The sequence below is a fragment of the Grampus griseus genome (assembly GCF_964374135.1).
Source record: "Grampus griseus genome assembly, chromosome: 10".
NCBI lineage: Eukaryota > Metazoa > Chordata > Mammalia > Artiodactyla > Delphinidae > Grampus > Grampus griseus.
Window position 1 is genome coordinate 100355043 of NC_139004.1, and position 15393 is coordinate 100370435.

General features: G+C 52.3%; 1 protein-coding gene across 2 annotated transcripts in view; it reads right to left on the minus strand.

The window, feature by feature from the left end:
- The window catches only part of FGD5 (FYVE, RhoGEF and PH domain containing 5), a 115833-nt gene that overhangs the window by 61388 nt on the left and 39052 nt on the right, over window positions 1-15393 (minus strand). For both annotated transcript variants that reach the window (XM_082662778.1, XM_082662777.1), the window contains exon 3: window positions 4984-5116. In XM_082662778.1, the coding sequence (XP_082518904.1) occupies window positions 4984-5116 (133 nt within the window). The remainder of the gene's footprint in view (window positions 1-4983; window positions 5117-15393) is intronic.

Consider the following 15393-nt stretch of genomic DNA (forward strand, 5'->3'; position numbering starts at 1 on the left):
TGTTTTTCTTTTTTTTAATGTAAGTTTACTGTTTTCTCTCTCATTTTTTTCAATTTATTTATTTATTTATTTATTTGGATCTGTTGGGTCTTCGTTGCTGTGCGCGGGCTTTCTCTAGTTGCAACGAGCGGGGGCTACTCTCCTTTGTAGCGTGCGGGCTTCTCATTGCGGTGGCTTCTCTTGTTGCGGAGCACGGGCTCTAGGCGCAAGGGCTTCAGCAGTTGTGGCACGCAGGCTCAGTACTTGTGGGACATGGGCTTAGTTGCTCCATGGCATGTGAGATCTTCCTGGACCAGGGATCGAACCCACATCCCCTGCATTGGCAGGCAGATTCTTAACCACTGCACTACCAGGGAAGTCCCAACGTGAATGTTCTTAAGGCCACTGAATGTTCTTAAGGTCACATACTTAAAAATGGTCAAGATGGGGCTTCCCTGGTGGCGCAGTGGTTGAGAGTCCGCCTGCCAATGCAGGGGACACAGGTTCGTGCCCCGGTCCAGGAAGATCCCACATGCCGCGGAGCGGCTGGGCCCGTGAGCCATGGCTGCTGAGCCTGCGTGTCCGGAGCCTGGCTCCGCAACGGAAGAGGCCACAACAGTGAGAGGCCTGCGTATCGCCAAAAAAAAAAAAAAAAAGGTCAAGATGGAAGATTTTATGTTATGTGTAATTTCACAAAATTTTTAAAAATGGAAAAAAAAAACAACCCCCAGCATTCTCCAGCCTCCCTGTCTAAGTTTCCTCCCTCTCCTCACCCCCAGTGCTCTGTCCTCCGCCACCTTGGTCTGCTTTGTTTGTTCGTTGTTTATAGCACTTTCACCACCTAAACCCACCTTGGGAGTTTTCTGGATGATTGTTCATCCCCTTCTAGAATGTAGACTCTAGCAGAGTCTTGACTTGTGGCTGCTGTATCTTCAGCCCTTAGAAGGGTGCCTGGCACATAGTAGGCGCTCAGTAAGTACTCAGTAAATAAATAAAATTCTGTTGAAGAAGAGGAGGGACGGGTGAAACTGGGTGAGGACACAGAGAGAAGAGGTGCAGATGGGGGGGAGTTCACATCGACAGGAGAGTGTTTTCTGGGAAGGAGAACAGGCTGCAGGAGAGGAAGCTGCAGCAGGTTTGGAATGGCCTCCCCGGGGCCCAGAGGAGCGCGTGTCTGCAGTGGAGCCAACGCGCAGCCGGAACGGGGGTTCAGGGTCTCCAGCATGGAGAAGGCACAGTGTGACATTTAACACAGGCTGGAGACTCGCCCAGTGGAAATGACCAGGGTTCAAGTGGATCCTTGTTTTTGGTTTGGTTTGGTTTTTGGCTGTGCCACACAGCTGGTGGAATCTCAGTTCCCTGACCAGGGAGGGAACTTTCACCCTCGGCAGTGAAAGCACAGAGTCCTAACGAGTGGACCGCCAGGGAATTCCCCACGCAGATCCTTTAACCCAGGCAGATGGTCAGGCAAGGCCACAGGTGCAAGGCTAGGGTCACGAGGTCAGCAAGGAGGCCCGGGCCAGGCCGCCAGGACCTTGGGTGCAGCCAGGGAGGGGACGTCCTGAGTGGGCGGGGACCAGGGAGGGCGTGAAGGCAGGATGGGTCTGCTCCAGGGGACAGGGCTGGGCTCAGGGGTGGACCCGGCCAGGAAACAACGTCCATGGTGACAGCGGGAGCCCGGCCAGGGAGGAGGTAGCCAGGAGGGGCTGCCAACTCCTGGGCTGGTCTCAGGGGAGCTGGTATCTCGCCTGAAAAGTCGCCATCAGCCTGAAAACCGGGCGCATTGTCAGGGAGGGGCAACTCGCCAGCCCGCCTTTGAATGTCTCCTTTCATTGCTAGATCTATTTTTAGGTCCCTCTTGATTCTCCTTTTTTGCCCCCTCTTTCCTTCAACCCACACCCTTTGTACGTCTGCGAGTGGGAGAGAGAGAGGTCAGACAGGTGGGTGGACCAGCTGGGCCCAGCATCCTGTCCTGCTCCAAAATCCTCTCCCCTCCTGACTCGGTCACCCCAAAACATCTGGGAAGGGTGGGGCTCAGCACTTTTAATTTATTGTTACATAAACCATATCACACTGAAAGAAGGGTGGGGCTCACCACTACACCCCCAAACACGCCTCCCAAGGCCCCGGGGAGGCAATTCTATGATCACGCACACTTGGTCCAGGTCTGCCCCTTTGAGACGGTTGGAGATGGTAATCTGGGTCCCACTTCCCCCAGGACAAGACGGAGGCGAGGTCTGCCTTTTGAGAAACAGAATTTTCGGAGAGAATGGAAGGCAAAAGAATAAGAAGCAAATGCCCCTCCTCCCCACCCCTGCCCCACCAAACCGTCTGCAGCAGAAAGGAGCCAGGAAAGATTGCTCAGTCCGGAAAGCTCCCAGCGATCTGGGAGCCCTTCCACCCTGAGGGCTGCCAGGGAGTGTCTGTAACAGACTGGGGCAGGGGATTTAGCAGCAGGTATGAAGACTGATTGAAACTGCAAGTGTTCTCGGATCCCCTCCTGGGATCCACCCTCTGCAAAAACGTGTGTGTAAGGAGGGGTATGAACAGGTGCCCTGCAGTGCTGTCCACTGAGCAGAAAAAAGAGACATTGTAAATGTCCCTCAGCAGGGGGAGGGCAAAGTAAATGACAGCACATCCAGACACTGGAATACTATAGGGCAGGAAAATATTAAGTTAGAGCTCCCTGTACCGATGTGGGAAGATCTCTAAGATACTAGTGAATGAACCCGGCCGAGTTACCCCTCCACCCCCGTTTCTTATAGTTTGATGTGGTTTACGGAAAAAAAAAAAAATCAGAACTCCACAAACAATACCATCCATTTTCCACGCATAATGATGATATATGTAGGTGAATACAGGGAAAAAGTTCTAGAAGGATACACACCAAACTGCATACCGGTTACGTCCATAAGGGCACAAGGACCAGGAATGAGTGTCCCAGGGCACGGAATCCTGCCCCGTGATGACTTCATACATGATGAGGACCATCTAGCACAGCACGCCTCGGGCAAAGAGAACCTGATTGCTAAAGGCCATTTTACCTCTGCTACATCATGAAGGCCTCATAAGGAGGAAGAGAGCATGGTGGGGGGTCGGGGGTGGCAGTCAGTCCGCTCGGCAGCTGAAGAGGCTGGGCTCCCGAGACTGGACTGACCTGCCGTGAGGAGTCTGGACCCACACTTCTCCCTCTGTGCTCTCAGGATGACAGGACCGTCCTTCTCAGGATGGGAAGTGACCAGCCAGTGGTAACACAGCTGGAGAGGGAGATGCAGGTGGTCCCAGAGGAAGGTTTAACAGAGAAATCAGTGACTGGTCGGAAATCATCACGAGGTACAGAAAGTTGCACATGGGCCCCACTGCCCTCTCAGCCCTTCAACTCTTCTGGGCCTGGGATCCAGCCCCAGCTCCCAGCTTCAGAGAAAGGACCAAATCCCCGATGACAGCTATGTCTTTCTGCTCCCAGGCTCCATGACCCCAGGGATGCCCAGAAAAGCCAAAATCATCTCTAAATGGGCACCACTCACTGAAAGCTTGCCTCCCTTGTCACCCTCTCCCCACTCCAGGAGCCAATAGCTTCTTCTTGGGTGAGGGGAGGAAGTGGAGAGATAAGAGGAGGCTACCGGGACTGCAGTGGAAAAACAAACAAACAAGACTGGGTTTGGAGTCAGACCCGTTTTCAAGTCCAACCCCTTCAACCACTAGCAGTGTGGCCTTGGGCAAGTTACTTAACCTCTCTGAACCTCTGTGTCCTCGACTGCAAAACAAGACAACGGTACCGGCTTCAAAGTGTTTGTAAGGAGTGAAAGAGCAGACGAGGAAGCTGGGAGTGCCCAGCAGACAGCTCGCCATCTAGAGAGGGAAGGGGAAGCGGGTGCAGACGAGCCGGTGGAAAAGCCCCCTTCACCGCTCCCACAGCACTGTGTATATGGGCAGACAGGAGAGTGAATTTTTAAAAGAAATCGAGTGTACGAAACGAAATCAAAGACACGCCCATTTATAAAATGCTTGGTAGGGGCCAGGCACCTGTACCAAGTGCTCCCACAGGAAGAGTCTGTAATCAGAGGGGCCCACCTCACCTAAGCTGGGAGGGGAAGATGCCCAGAGTGGGAGACAGCCAGGAACAGGGGCCCAAGGGCACTTCCTCTGCCACCCCGGCCCCTCCCTGGCAGATGGCAGACGGGAGCGGGCCCGCGAGATGGGGGAGGGGGAGAACTTCAGGCTGGCCTCAACCTTCCGTGCAGCTGGGGTGTCCTCCTGGTCTGAATTCCTGGCCCCCAGCACCTTGTGTTGTCTCCTGGGTGACACTAGTAACAGCCATGTGGCACTGGGCAAGTTCTTCCGCTCTGACAGTTTCTGCAAACGGGAAACACGGGAGACAGCCCGTGCCTCCTGGAAGGGGTAGGGAAGGACGAGATCGGCCGAGCAGAGGTAACCACGTCACACCCAATGCCCGACACCCAGTGCGAAGGTCTGGGCCTCCACTGTGACTTGGGCCGCAACTCGCCATCTGCCTCCAGAGAAGTAACAGCCCTTCTCTGAGCCCCGCCCCCTCAGCATCACTGCAGGGAACGGGGACACCAGCTCTCATTCTGAAGTTTTCACTTCACAAAACTTGCTCATAACCCTTTTAACTCATCTTACCCTCACAATTCCCACTTCACAGACGAGGTAACTGAGGCTGCCCAGGGGACCAAGGTCATTGGAATCCAGCCCTGTTTGGATTCAAATCAGGCGGCTCTATTCCGCTTCATCCCCAGGCTTCCTGGGACCCAGGAGGATGTCAGCAGTCACCCCCGCAGCATCAGCGCCCCCGTGTCTGCCACGTGCCTTCAGGCCGCAGCCCCAGCCGCCCTGTGACTCAGCCTCTGCATCCACCTTGGCGTCAGCTGTTTGAAAACAGCTCCCTCCGCACGGAGAAGGGAAGGAGTGGACCCTCTCTCCACTTTCACATCTCTGACGCCCACCTCCCACCGGCCCCCGGCCTGGGGTGGGGAGCCCTACCTTGTGGGTGAGGCTGGGGTCTCTTGGAGCACTGTCCTCCTCCTCCGAGCTTCCCCGCTCTTCATCCGACGTGAGGTCCTCCTTGGGGGCCACTGCCGAGATGGGACAGACCTTATAGGGCTCTGTGTAGGCGCTGGGGTCAGAGCAGAGGAGAGAGAGGGTTAGAGCTCCCTGTCCAACAAAGGGAAAGCGAACAGGCCAGGGGCCCTACTAATGTCATGAGCCGTTAATGAGTGCTCTGTGCTTCCATGAGGACCCAGAAGTGAATAAGAACCTCCTTCCTGCCCTCACTCCAGCCAGTCTGTTCTCCTACTAGTTCCTTGAACATTCCAAGCTCTTTGCTGCCTCAGTACTTTTACACATGCTGTTCAAGACAGACTTGTCTCCCTTAGACACGAGGTAGGCTGTGATGTTGAAGGAAGGTACAAATAATTACTATGAGAGCAAGAGATGTTCATTCTGATCAGTCTGGCAGTCTGGACTGGCCTGGTTGGGCGGCAGGGTCAGTCCTCAAGGTGGCCGTGTCCTCTGGGCCTGAAGAAGGGATGCAATGATGTGGCAGACAGAGTCTGGGATGTGCATTCGAGCCCCTCGCCCGAGCCCTGCTGCCAGCCAGATCATGGACAAGACACAGCTCAGGGTATCCGTTTCCACCTAGGCTACGCTGGAATAATGATTCCTATTCTCATTTTCTTGGCAGATGCTGTGAGGATCAGTATGTAGAAAGCTTATTCAGGTGTGATAATCTCATATCTACATAACTATGACTATTGTGTAGCCAATGTCATTAACTGATTAAATAATACATTCATTCAATAAGTATTCATTGATTGCCCGCTTTATGCCCGGCACACAGCTAGGCAGTGGGTAAAACACCGGTGAATAAAGCAGATATGGTCCCTGTCCTCAAAAAGGGAAAAGCTAATATATGATCATACATTGTGACACGTGAAGGAGAAGGATGTGCTCTCATAGAGAGTAACAGGAGGGGGGCTGTTGAGATAGGTCAGGGAAGGCACCTCTGAGGCTGAGACCAGAAGGAGGAGAAGGAGCCTTGCGATAGGAGGGGAAGTGTTCCAGGCAGGAAGCAGCACGTGTAAAGGCACCGAGGCAGCAAAGAGCCTGGCATGGGACATAAGCCGACCTAGAGCACAGGAACCCTCCTTTCTCTGCCTTCTAAACCTTCCTCACAGAGGATGCTCTGGCCCCATCACAACAGCCTCCTTGCTCTGCTCCTTGCTCCCAGCCTCCCTCTCCACACAGCACAGTGATTGTTCTGCAACAGAAATTGGGCCACATCCCCTTCTTACTCAAGAACCTTCAATGGCTCCCTCCTGCCTTTGGCAATGTGGTCCCAGACAACTTCTCACAAAACTTCTCTTCATGCTAAAAATCCAGGCATCTTATCTTATTAAATTCTTATCAAATACTGATTCCTGCCCTCTGGGAAGGATGGATGGATGGATGGATGGATGGATGCATGGACAGACGGAGGAGGGGCGGCAGGGAGGGAGCCTCCATCCTCTGGAGTGGCCCTGCCAACTCTAGCCCAGGCCTTTGGCGGGCAGGTGCAGGGCCCTTGCCTCAGGTCTGGTCCAGGCAGGGGGAAGCATGGCCGGGGTGGGTACATCAGGAGAGGAGAAACTGAGTCTTGGGCTGCAGTGCAAGTAGAGGCCCTTCTTGGAGCTCCTTCCTGACTATGATAGGAGCCAGACCACGGACACCTCTCTCCAGAACACCTGGAGCCCAGGAAACAAGGGTCCACCTGGAGCAGAATGGGCGTCCCCTGGTCCACACACTGGCGAAGAGGCTAGAAAGATCAGCAGCCTGTTCCTGCCTGGGCTCTTGCTGCATGTGTGTGTGTGTGAGTGTGTGTGTGTGTGTGTGTGTGTGTGTGTGAGTGTGTGTGTGTGAGTACGAGTGTGTGAGAGTGTGAGTGTGTGTGTGACAGTGCGAGTGTGTGTGTGTGTGTGTGTGAGAGTGGTGAGGGCTTGGAGCTGTGCACTTGTCTGCAGAGGCACAGCCCTGATCCAAGCTGCGCCACAACCCGCTCTGCCATCCAACTGCACACCCTTCTGGCCACTCCTCTTTCTTCCTCTTTTTCAAGATTTACTTTGTTCTTTTCTTTCAAACTACGAGAGCAAACAAGTACTCTGCAACAAGCCATATACCATGGAGGTGTACAAAGGCATGCGAGAGCCTCCCCTCCTGCTGGGGCCACCAGTTCCCTCCTCTAAGGAGCTGTCCCCTGGCCCAGAGGTCAGGAACGCTGCAGCTGCTGAGGGAGCTCAGAACCATGCTCAAGAAAGTGATGGCGTGGACAGTCTCACTGAGCTACAGCTCCCCTCCCTCCAGAGCTGTGCATGTCCTCAGACAGGGAGCCGAGCCCTGCTCTCCCTCCATGAGGAATGGCCACATTAGGCCCCAGCAGGAGCCCATTAGGCATGTGAAGGATGGCCAGGAATGGTGAGGCAGGGAGCAGTTAACTGTGCCCCGGGACCATTCCTCCTCCTTACCAAGGAAAAGCAGGTATACGGCAGGCCTTTCCTAGAACGTGCTGTGAAGGCGGAAAGGATTCCCAGCCAAGCCTCCCGCCGGGTAAAGGGTGTCTCCATCCTCCCAGGCAGCAAGCTGGAAACCCGAGCATCTTCGCACAGCCAGCCACTGCTTGAATATTAAACCGCTCCCAAATTCACCTTCAAATCTTCCCCGACTCTGCTGGCATCTCTATGACAGTCTGGTGGTCCAAGCCATCTCTTGCCTGGATGTCTGTAACACTTGCTTCCTATTGGCTCCCATTCCCCCCGACTGCCCTCCGATCTGCTCGCCCAGCGGCCAGAGGGACCCTCTCAAATCCAATCTGATCTTGTCACCGTCTTGCTCAAATTGCTCAGGGATATTCCAGTGCTGTTGGGATTTGGCCCCAACAGCCCAGCCTGCCAGGCAAGGCTCCACTCAACCTGGGGCTGGGGAAGTGGGCATCCTTGGGCCCTGATGCTGCCATGAAGTCTGCCCAGCATCAGACTCCACCAGGCATCCAGGGGCTCTGCCTCAAACCAGGCAAGGGCTGGATTCCTCGGAGCAGAGCCATGGGTGACACTGGGGAGAGACCTCATGGACACCAAACCTCCGGAGAGGCGGAGAGGCTGGCTCAAGGTCACGGGGCAAATCTGGACCAACACCCATCGCTTCGGAAGATGCCCCTGCCTATGCCTGATCCCACTTTAGAGACATGAAAACAGAGGCCCAGTCGGGTTCCCTCGGTGCACTGACGTGCGGGGTTGGGTCTCAGGTTGCAAGGGCAAAAGGAGCTTTGCTTTTGTTGTCTGTGCTCTTCTTTTATTTCCCTTCTGAGAAGCAGCAGAGTGCAGCGGTTAGAGCTCACTCTTGGGTGGGACTGCCTGGGTTCAAACCCTGGCTCGGCCACTTAATGGCCATGTTTAACCTCCCTAAGCCTCAGCAGTGCCCAATTCACTGAGCTGCTGGGAGGATTCAATGAATTAAATAATGCAAGACACTCAGAACAGTTCCCAACACTTAATAACTCAATAAATGTGAGCTCTCCTCCTTACCAGCTTGGCCTGGCTGTGCACGGCTGTTCCATTATTGAACGACTGTCGTCTAATGTCAGCTCGTTTTTAACATCTGAACTATTCTGACCTCATCCTGAGTGATAATACCCATGAAGTCACAGTACGTATTCTTCTAACACTTTAAGATAAACCATACAATAATTAACCTATAACACGTTTGACTAAAATGATCTTGCCCTCCATTGAAGATGCACAGACCTTAGAGACAAACGTGGTTACTGTTGACCCACAAACCATCTGTCCTCAATCCAACCTTAGCTTCTGGCTAGAAATGTGGCTCAGGTTCTTTTTATTCTCCTTCTTCCTCTCACTTGTTTTCTAGAAAGATCTAAAAGGGAAGTCAGGAGACAAGGGTTTGGGTTCTCTGATGATATTCTGGCTCATTTATTGCACTGTCCTATTGAGGGATTGTGAGCACAGCAGACGGGGACAAACTGCCATTAAAAACATGCTTTCAGGGCTTCCCTGGTGGCGCCGTGGTTGGGAGTCCGCCTGCCGACGCAGGGGACACGGGTTCGTGCCCCGGTCTGGAAAGATCCCACATGCCGCAGAGCGGCTGGGCCCGTGAGCCATGGCCGCTGAGCCTGCGCGTCCGGAGCCGGTGCTCCGCAAAGGGAGAGGCCACAACAGTGAGAGGCCCGCGTACCGCAAAACAAACAAACAAACAAAAAGCATGCTTTCACAACATAAAAGAGCAAGTATAATCCGAGGCCTTAACAGATTCAGTGGAAGCTATAGTGACAGACCTTATATTGGACCAAAGTCATTTGTTAAATAAGCAAATCAAGACAGAACTGCCTCTATAGACCCCTGATGATATTTGCTACCAGGCTGATCTTCAAATACAGGGGAAGATAAACATCTCCAAATGTTTTCTTAATAACTTCTGCCCAAATGCTCTGCCAGGCCCTGGAGAACTCGTGTCCTGGGTGAGTAACCACTTCCTCCCTCGGAGGACAGACTGGGAACCCTCACATAGCCCATCCATTGCCCTAGTCTGTCAACATAAACCTGTGAGGTGGGTCCTCTACACAGTATGGCCTAAGGAAGGCTGCAAGGTCTGTATTTTCATCTATCTGGTTCCTATCTGCTTGCTTTTTGGTCATTCAGACTCTGTACTGTAGGTACTGGTAATACAGTGGTGAACAAACACATTGTCTGTTCTATGGCCTCTCCAGCCAAAATGCCCATTATAATCATAACTAGGTGAGGTGTTGTCTCTAGACACCTTTTTTTTTCTTTTTTAACATCTTTATTGGAGTATAATTGCTTTACAATGGTGTGTTAGTTTCTGCTCTACAACAAAGTGAATCAGCTATATGTATACATATATCCCCATATCCCCTCCCTCTTGGGTCTCCCTCCCACCCTCCCTATGGTCACAAAGCACCGAGCTGATTTCCCTGTGCTATGTGGCTGCTTCCCACTAGCTATCTATTTTACATTTGGTAGTGTATATATGTCCATGCTACTCTCTCATTTCATCCCAGCTTACCTTTCCCCCTCCCCGTGTCCTCAAGTCCATTCTCTACGTCTGTGTGTCTAGACACCTTCTTTGAATATACCAATAGATTACGTATGAGAAAGCCCTCTGATCCAAAACCTACCCGTCTACTCACTCACCCATCTATACACTTTTCCATCCACTCGCCCATTTAGCCACTCCTCCCTACCGCCCTCCTCTCCATCCACTCCTCTACCCATTCATCTATCCAATTACCCATCTACTTAGCCATCCATTGCTGCATCCATTCATCCACGCACCTACCTGGCCAGCCTTCTATCCACCCACTCAACTATCCAGCTACGCAATCATCCTTCCTCCCATCCATCCACTCCCTCACTCATTCAACAAACACAAATTAGCACCTACTTCAAAGTGCAAACACAGGGAGGCCTCAAAGATGATTAAAGCACTCTCCTGGCCTCACAGAAAGCACAGTGCAAAGTATTAGTTAAGAGGATGAGCTCAGAAGTCAGAACACTTGGTTTGAATCCCAGCTCTACCACTTCAAGCAAGTTACTTCAACTTTCCATGGCTCAGCTGTTGTTTTTTTTTAATCTGTAAATCAAGGGTAATGACACATGCTGGGAAAACAGACAAAATGCCACGTGGTCAGCACTGTAGGTTTAGAGACCAAGTGGTATAAAACTTTGGCATCAGATCAAGGAGAGTCACTGGGTGACCTTAGGCAAGCCACCCACCATCTCTGTTTCTTATCTGTCAAGTGGGGATGGCTGTATAGGTTCATTGTGGGCTTCAATCATGATAGTAAAAGTAGTCATTGCCTAGAACACAGTAGGTCCTTTTTGGCCAGCCTGCAGAGGGGCCAAGTTCTAAACCCCCAGACTAGTCTTCACAGAGCTGGTCTCCCTCCCTCTGGGTTGACTTGTGCTTTAAAGGGAACATAAATTACAGCTGCCCAGAGCTCGTGACCTTAAACGACCCTCCAAATGAGCACAGTCCTTTCCAGCAGCCTAGAGTCATAAAAGGACATGTGCACCCACATGCGGGGAAGAGAACTTTGTAACCTGGTCCAGGGCTGTCCGGCTCTGCCCATTAAATGCCGTCCCATGTGACACTCACTGGGAGCCATAACCCTGAGCACAGCCAAAATGGCCTCATAACTCATAAAAAGGGAACGCTTTCCTCACTGGGAGCCCTTCAGTGGGTGCTCTGGCCCCTCGCTCCACCCTTGCCGGTGCAGTGACATATGCATGGAGGAGGCCAGATTGCAGATGTAACGTCCTCTGGCTCCTCTGAGATAGGCTGGGGCCTTCCCGGAGCTCGCCAGCTCGGCGGGAGGGGCAGGGAGGCCTCGGGGCTGTGATCTCTGGGAGCTGGAAAGTTTGAGATGGAGGAGACAGGAGGACGGACTTGGTCAATATGACTATCCTAATTAATTAGCAGGGCAGCTGGAAGAGCATGGAAGTGGATGGAGGAGAGGGCTGGGCGCGAAATCAGGGATTTCCAAATCCTCAGACATTTCATCTTGTCCTGTGTCTCCTCCCCCATCCCTCAGCACCTGCAGAGGTCACTCAAACGTCCCTCCAGACCTTCCCCAGGTGGCATCTTCTGCCCTGATATTTCCTCGTCACTCAAAACTGACCCCTCACAGATCCCCCTCCTTCAAAGGCACATGCGATTTTCTTGGATACCACCCGCACTGTAACTGGGAACTTTCAATCTCAGACAGTGGAAACTGCCCAAGAAGATGGGGGTCAGAGACGGGGGAGTCCTGCATTCACTGCTAACCCACTGCATGGTCCTCCTGGTGGGTCTCCACACCTGTAAAGTGGAGACGGAGAATAAGACACCCACAGACGTGAAACTGCGCGTTGAGACCGGACCACATGCATCCGATGGCCTGGGGGCCAGGCTCTGAGAGCAGCTGCTGCCTGGAGTCTTCTCCTCTCTGTTTCATTCCTTCTTGGAGAGAATGCATCTTACACCCAGGGTCAGCCAAGGGATAGTGCTTGTAATGCTTCCCAGAAACATGACTGAAGGAGAGGCTTTTTAAAAAATTCAATTTCCATTTTTCACTAAGTAAAAACAGAAGTGCATCCCTGCTCTCTGTCCTGTCACATCCACACCCCTCTGCTTAAAGCACAGCCTCAATGGTTTTTTACAGGGATTTGTTTTTTTGTTATAATAGCTTTACTGATATACAATTCATATACCATAAAATTTACCCTTTCAAAGAGTACAATCCAGAGCTTTTTAGTATAGTCACAGAGTTGTGCAACCATCACCACTATCTAATTTAGAACATTTTCGTCACCCCCAAATGAAACCATGTACCATTTAGCCATCAATCACATTCCTCCCTCTCCCCAACCCCTGGCAACCACTAAATTACTTTCTATCTCTGTGGATGTGCCTATTCTAGACATTTCATATTAATGGAATCATACACCATTTGTCCTTTTGTGTCTGGCTTCTTTCACTCAGTACAATGTTTGCAAGGTCCATCCGTGCTCTAGCATCAGTACTTCATTCCATTTAATGGCCAAATAATATTGCACTGCATGGCTGTGCCACATTTTGTTTATCCGTCCATCTCCTGACGGACAGTTGGACTGTTTCCACTTTTTGGCTTGTATGAACAGTGCTCCTAGGGGTATTCACGTAGAAGTGTTTGGGGGGACATACATCTTCATTTCTCTTGGTATACCCAGGCGTGGAATGGCTGCGCCATGTGGTAACTCTACGTTTGACATTTTGAAGAACTGCCAGACCATTTTCAGCCGCACCATTTTGCATTCCCACTGGCAGCGTTGAGGGTTCTGATTTCTCCATATCCTCATCAACACTTGCTATTGTCTGTCTTTGTTATTTTAGCCTTCCTAGTGGGTTTGAAGTGGTTCTATAGGGATTATCGAGGAATTTTGTTCTCCTTGATTACAATTCAGCCTCCTCCCGCCCCAAACAAACACTGCCTGTTTCCTATTCAGAGAGAAACTGTGACTATGAAGGCTTTCTTTTCAGAAAATCAGTTGAGGTTCAGAGGTCCAGGGAGAAAAAATTAATACTTTTGGGAGATCTGCAGAAGCCTCATGAAATGACAGACTAATATAAAGAGGTAACATACGAGAGAAAAACCATAAGCCACAGTCCCAGTCTCCCCAGTGTAATGGTCTCTCTGACCCCGGCTTCAGTAACAGTATCTGCCTCATGCAACTCGGGCCACCAGCGAGGACAGCAGAGGAAGAGTCCTGAGCTTCTGGCCCTTAGCAGCAGCCACGCTGTTAGCACATGGCCCTGGCCCTGCTCTGACCACTGCCCCCAGCACTGTGGCCCTCTCTGGGGCCACAGGAGAGGATAATGTTAAAGGGCACAGTGTCAGAATTCCACCTCCTAAGGTCAGGACCCAGCTCTTCCACTCATCAGTCCAACTACCCAAGGTCAGCTGCTTACCTGCCTCAGTTTCCCCATCTGTCAAATGGAGATGATACAGCACTTACTCGCCCAGGGTTTATAAGACGGTGTGTATGAATGAGGCGGGTGGACTGCTTAGCACAGTGTCTGGCAGGTGGATTGACTACAATCAGTGTGAGCTACAGGCCAGAGACGAATTAATCAGCCAGAGCTCCTCGAGGTCTCACAGAGCTGGGTTCTAATCCCACCTCTGCCACCAGCTTGCTGTTGACCCTGTGTGGGCCCTCTCCTCTCTCTGGGCCTCAGTTTCCTCATCTGTAAAATCAGGGAGTTGGAGGACTTCTGAAGGCCCCTTCCACCATGATGTTCTGTGAGTCTGTGTCCAAAGGGGTCCCCTGCAAACCTGAGGAGTTCTGTCTCGGTGATTCCCGCCACATATCTGCTGCCGTCAGCCGTCACATGCGGCCAAACCACCACCTGCCTGACCCTCACACACCTTTGTACCTCCCCATCTCTGTGCCTCTTCCAAGGCTCCAGCCGGATGGGGCTCCCCTCACCACTTACATGTTGAGGCTGCAGAAATCTGTGTCCCTGTATCGGCTCCCCTGTCAGCCACCAGTTCTGAGGGCAGGAATCATGGGCTCGCTATGCGTTTCTGTGCACTCCATGAATGGCATATAGTAGGTACATGACGAGCACGTGTTGAGTGACCGTCCTATGCAGCTATTCTTCTGACTTCCATCAGCCTGTCAGTGAGGCCCCCTCCACTTCTGCACATCCGGCAGGAGCCTGGCGCACAGCAGGTGCTCACACCTCTGGTGGAAATGGCACTGGCAGGCACTGTGACCACCGAGGATGCTGTGGCGTGGAGTCTTAATGGATAGATGAGCTTTTTTGCTAGTTAGGCCGTAACTTTATATTGCTTCAAATACAGCTGAAGGAGGGGGGTTGGGAGAGGCACCCCCATGAGCTGGATGTGGTTCACCCACAGGTTCAACGGATTCTATGCGTTCAGTTTCCTCATCTGTAAGATGGGTCCACAGCCCTCACTCCTGAGCAACAGCCCAAAGCAAGAGCGAACTCGGACACATCTTTGTCCTGTCATCTCTGCTCCAGATTCAGAAGCCAGAGCACAGGGGAGATGAGAAGGGCAGGGGAACCACAGCTGCACCCCCAGCAGCTGCAGATTCATGAGGGGCGCTATAATTCTAGAATGGCACACCACATCTGAAGCTGCCAGGAGCTATGAGAGAGGGTGTTTGCGGCTTGTGTGCGTGGTGGTCTGAGAAACAAACAAGCCCCTTTTCCCACCCTTCCCTGCCACATGGACACAGCCAGCCAATAACAACAGCAGCAGCAGCAACAGTAGGAGAGGCAGAAGCCAGTGATCTTGAGTGCTGAGGACGTGACGGGCACTTGAGAAATGCTTCTCAATCACTGTATCCTGTAGGTATTAAGGTGCCCATTTTATAGATGAAGAAATAAGCAGGGACACGATATGTGCAGAGCTGGGATCTGATCTGAACACAGGGACCTCGGCTTCAGAGCCTGTCCTTGTAACCACTCACCTACACTGCTTCCACCAGCAGGAGCAGCTAACATGTGTCAGGCAAGGAGCTGCACATGCCTCAGGGATCATCCCTTGTGACCCTCTCAGCCACTTAGTGGGACAAGCCCCACTACCATCCCCATCCTGCATCTGGGGAAACAGAGGCTCTGCGAGGCTGAAGGACTCGCCCAAGCCCACTCTGCTCTGCCCCTCGCTCAGCTTCTCCCACACAGAACCACAAACAGCTGATCCGCACCTGGGCCCACTCATGAGACATGTTCACTCATCTGGTTCACTGTTGCCCCCTCTGTGCTGGGGAGACAGACGTGAAAACGTGCGAGACGTGCCCAGACACACTGGGGGTCCTCAGTGCAGTCGGCACAAGGCGG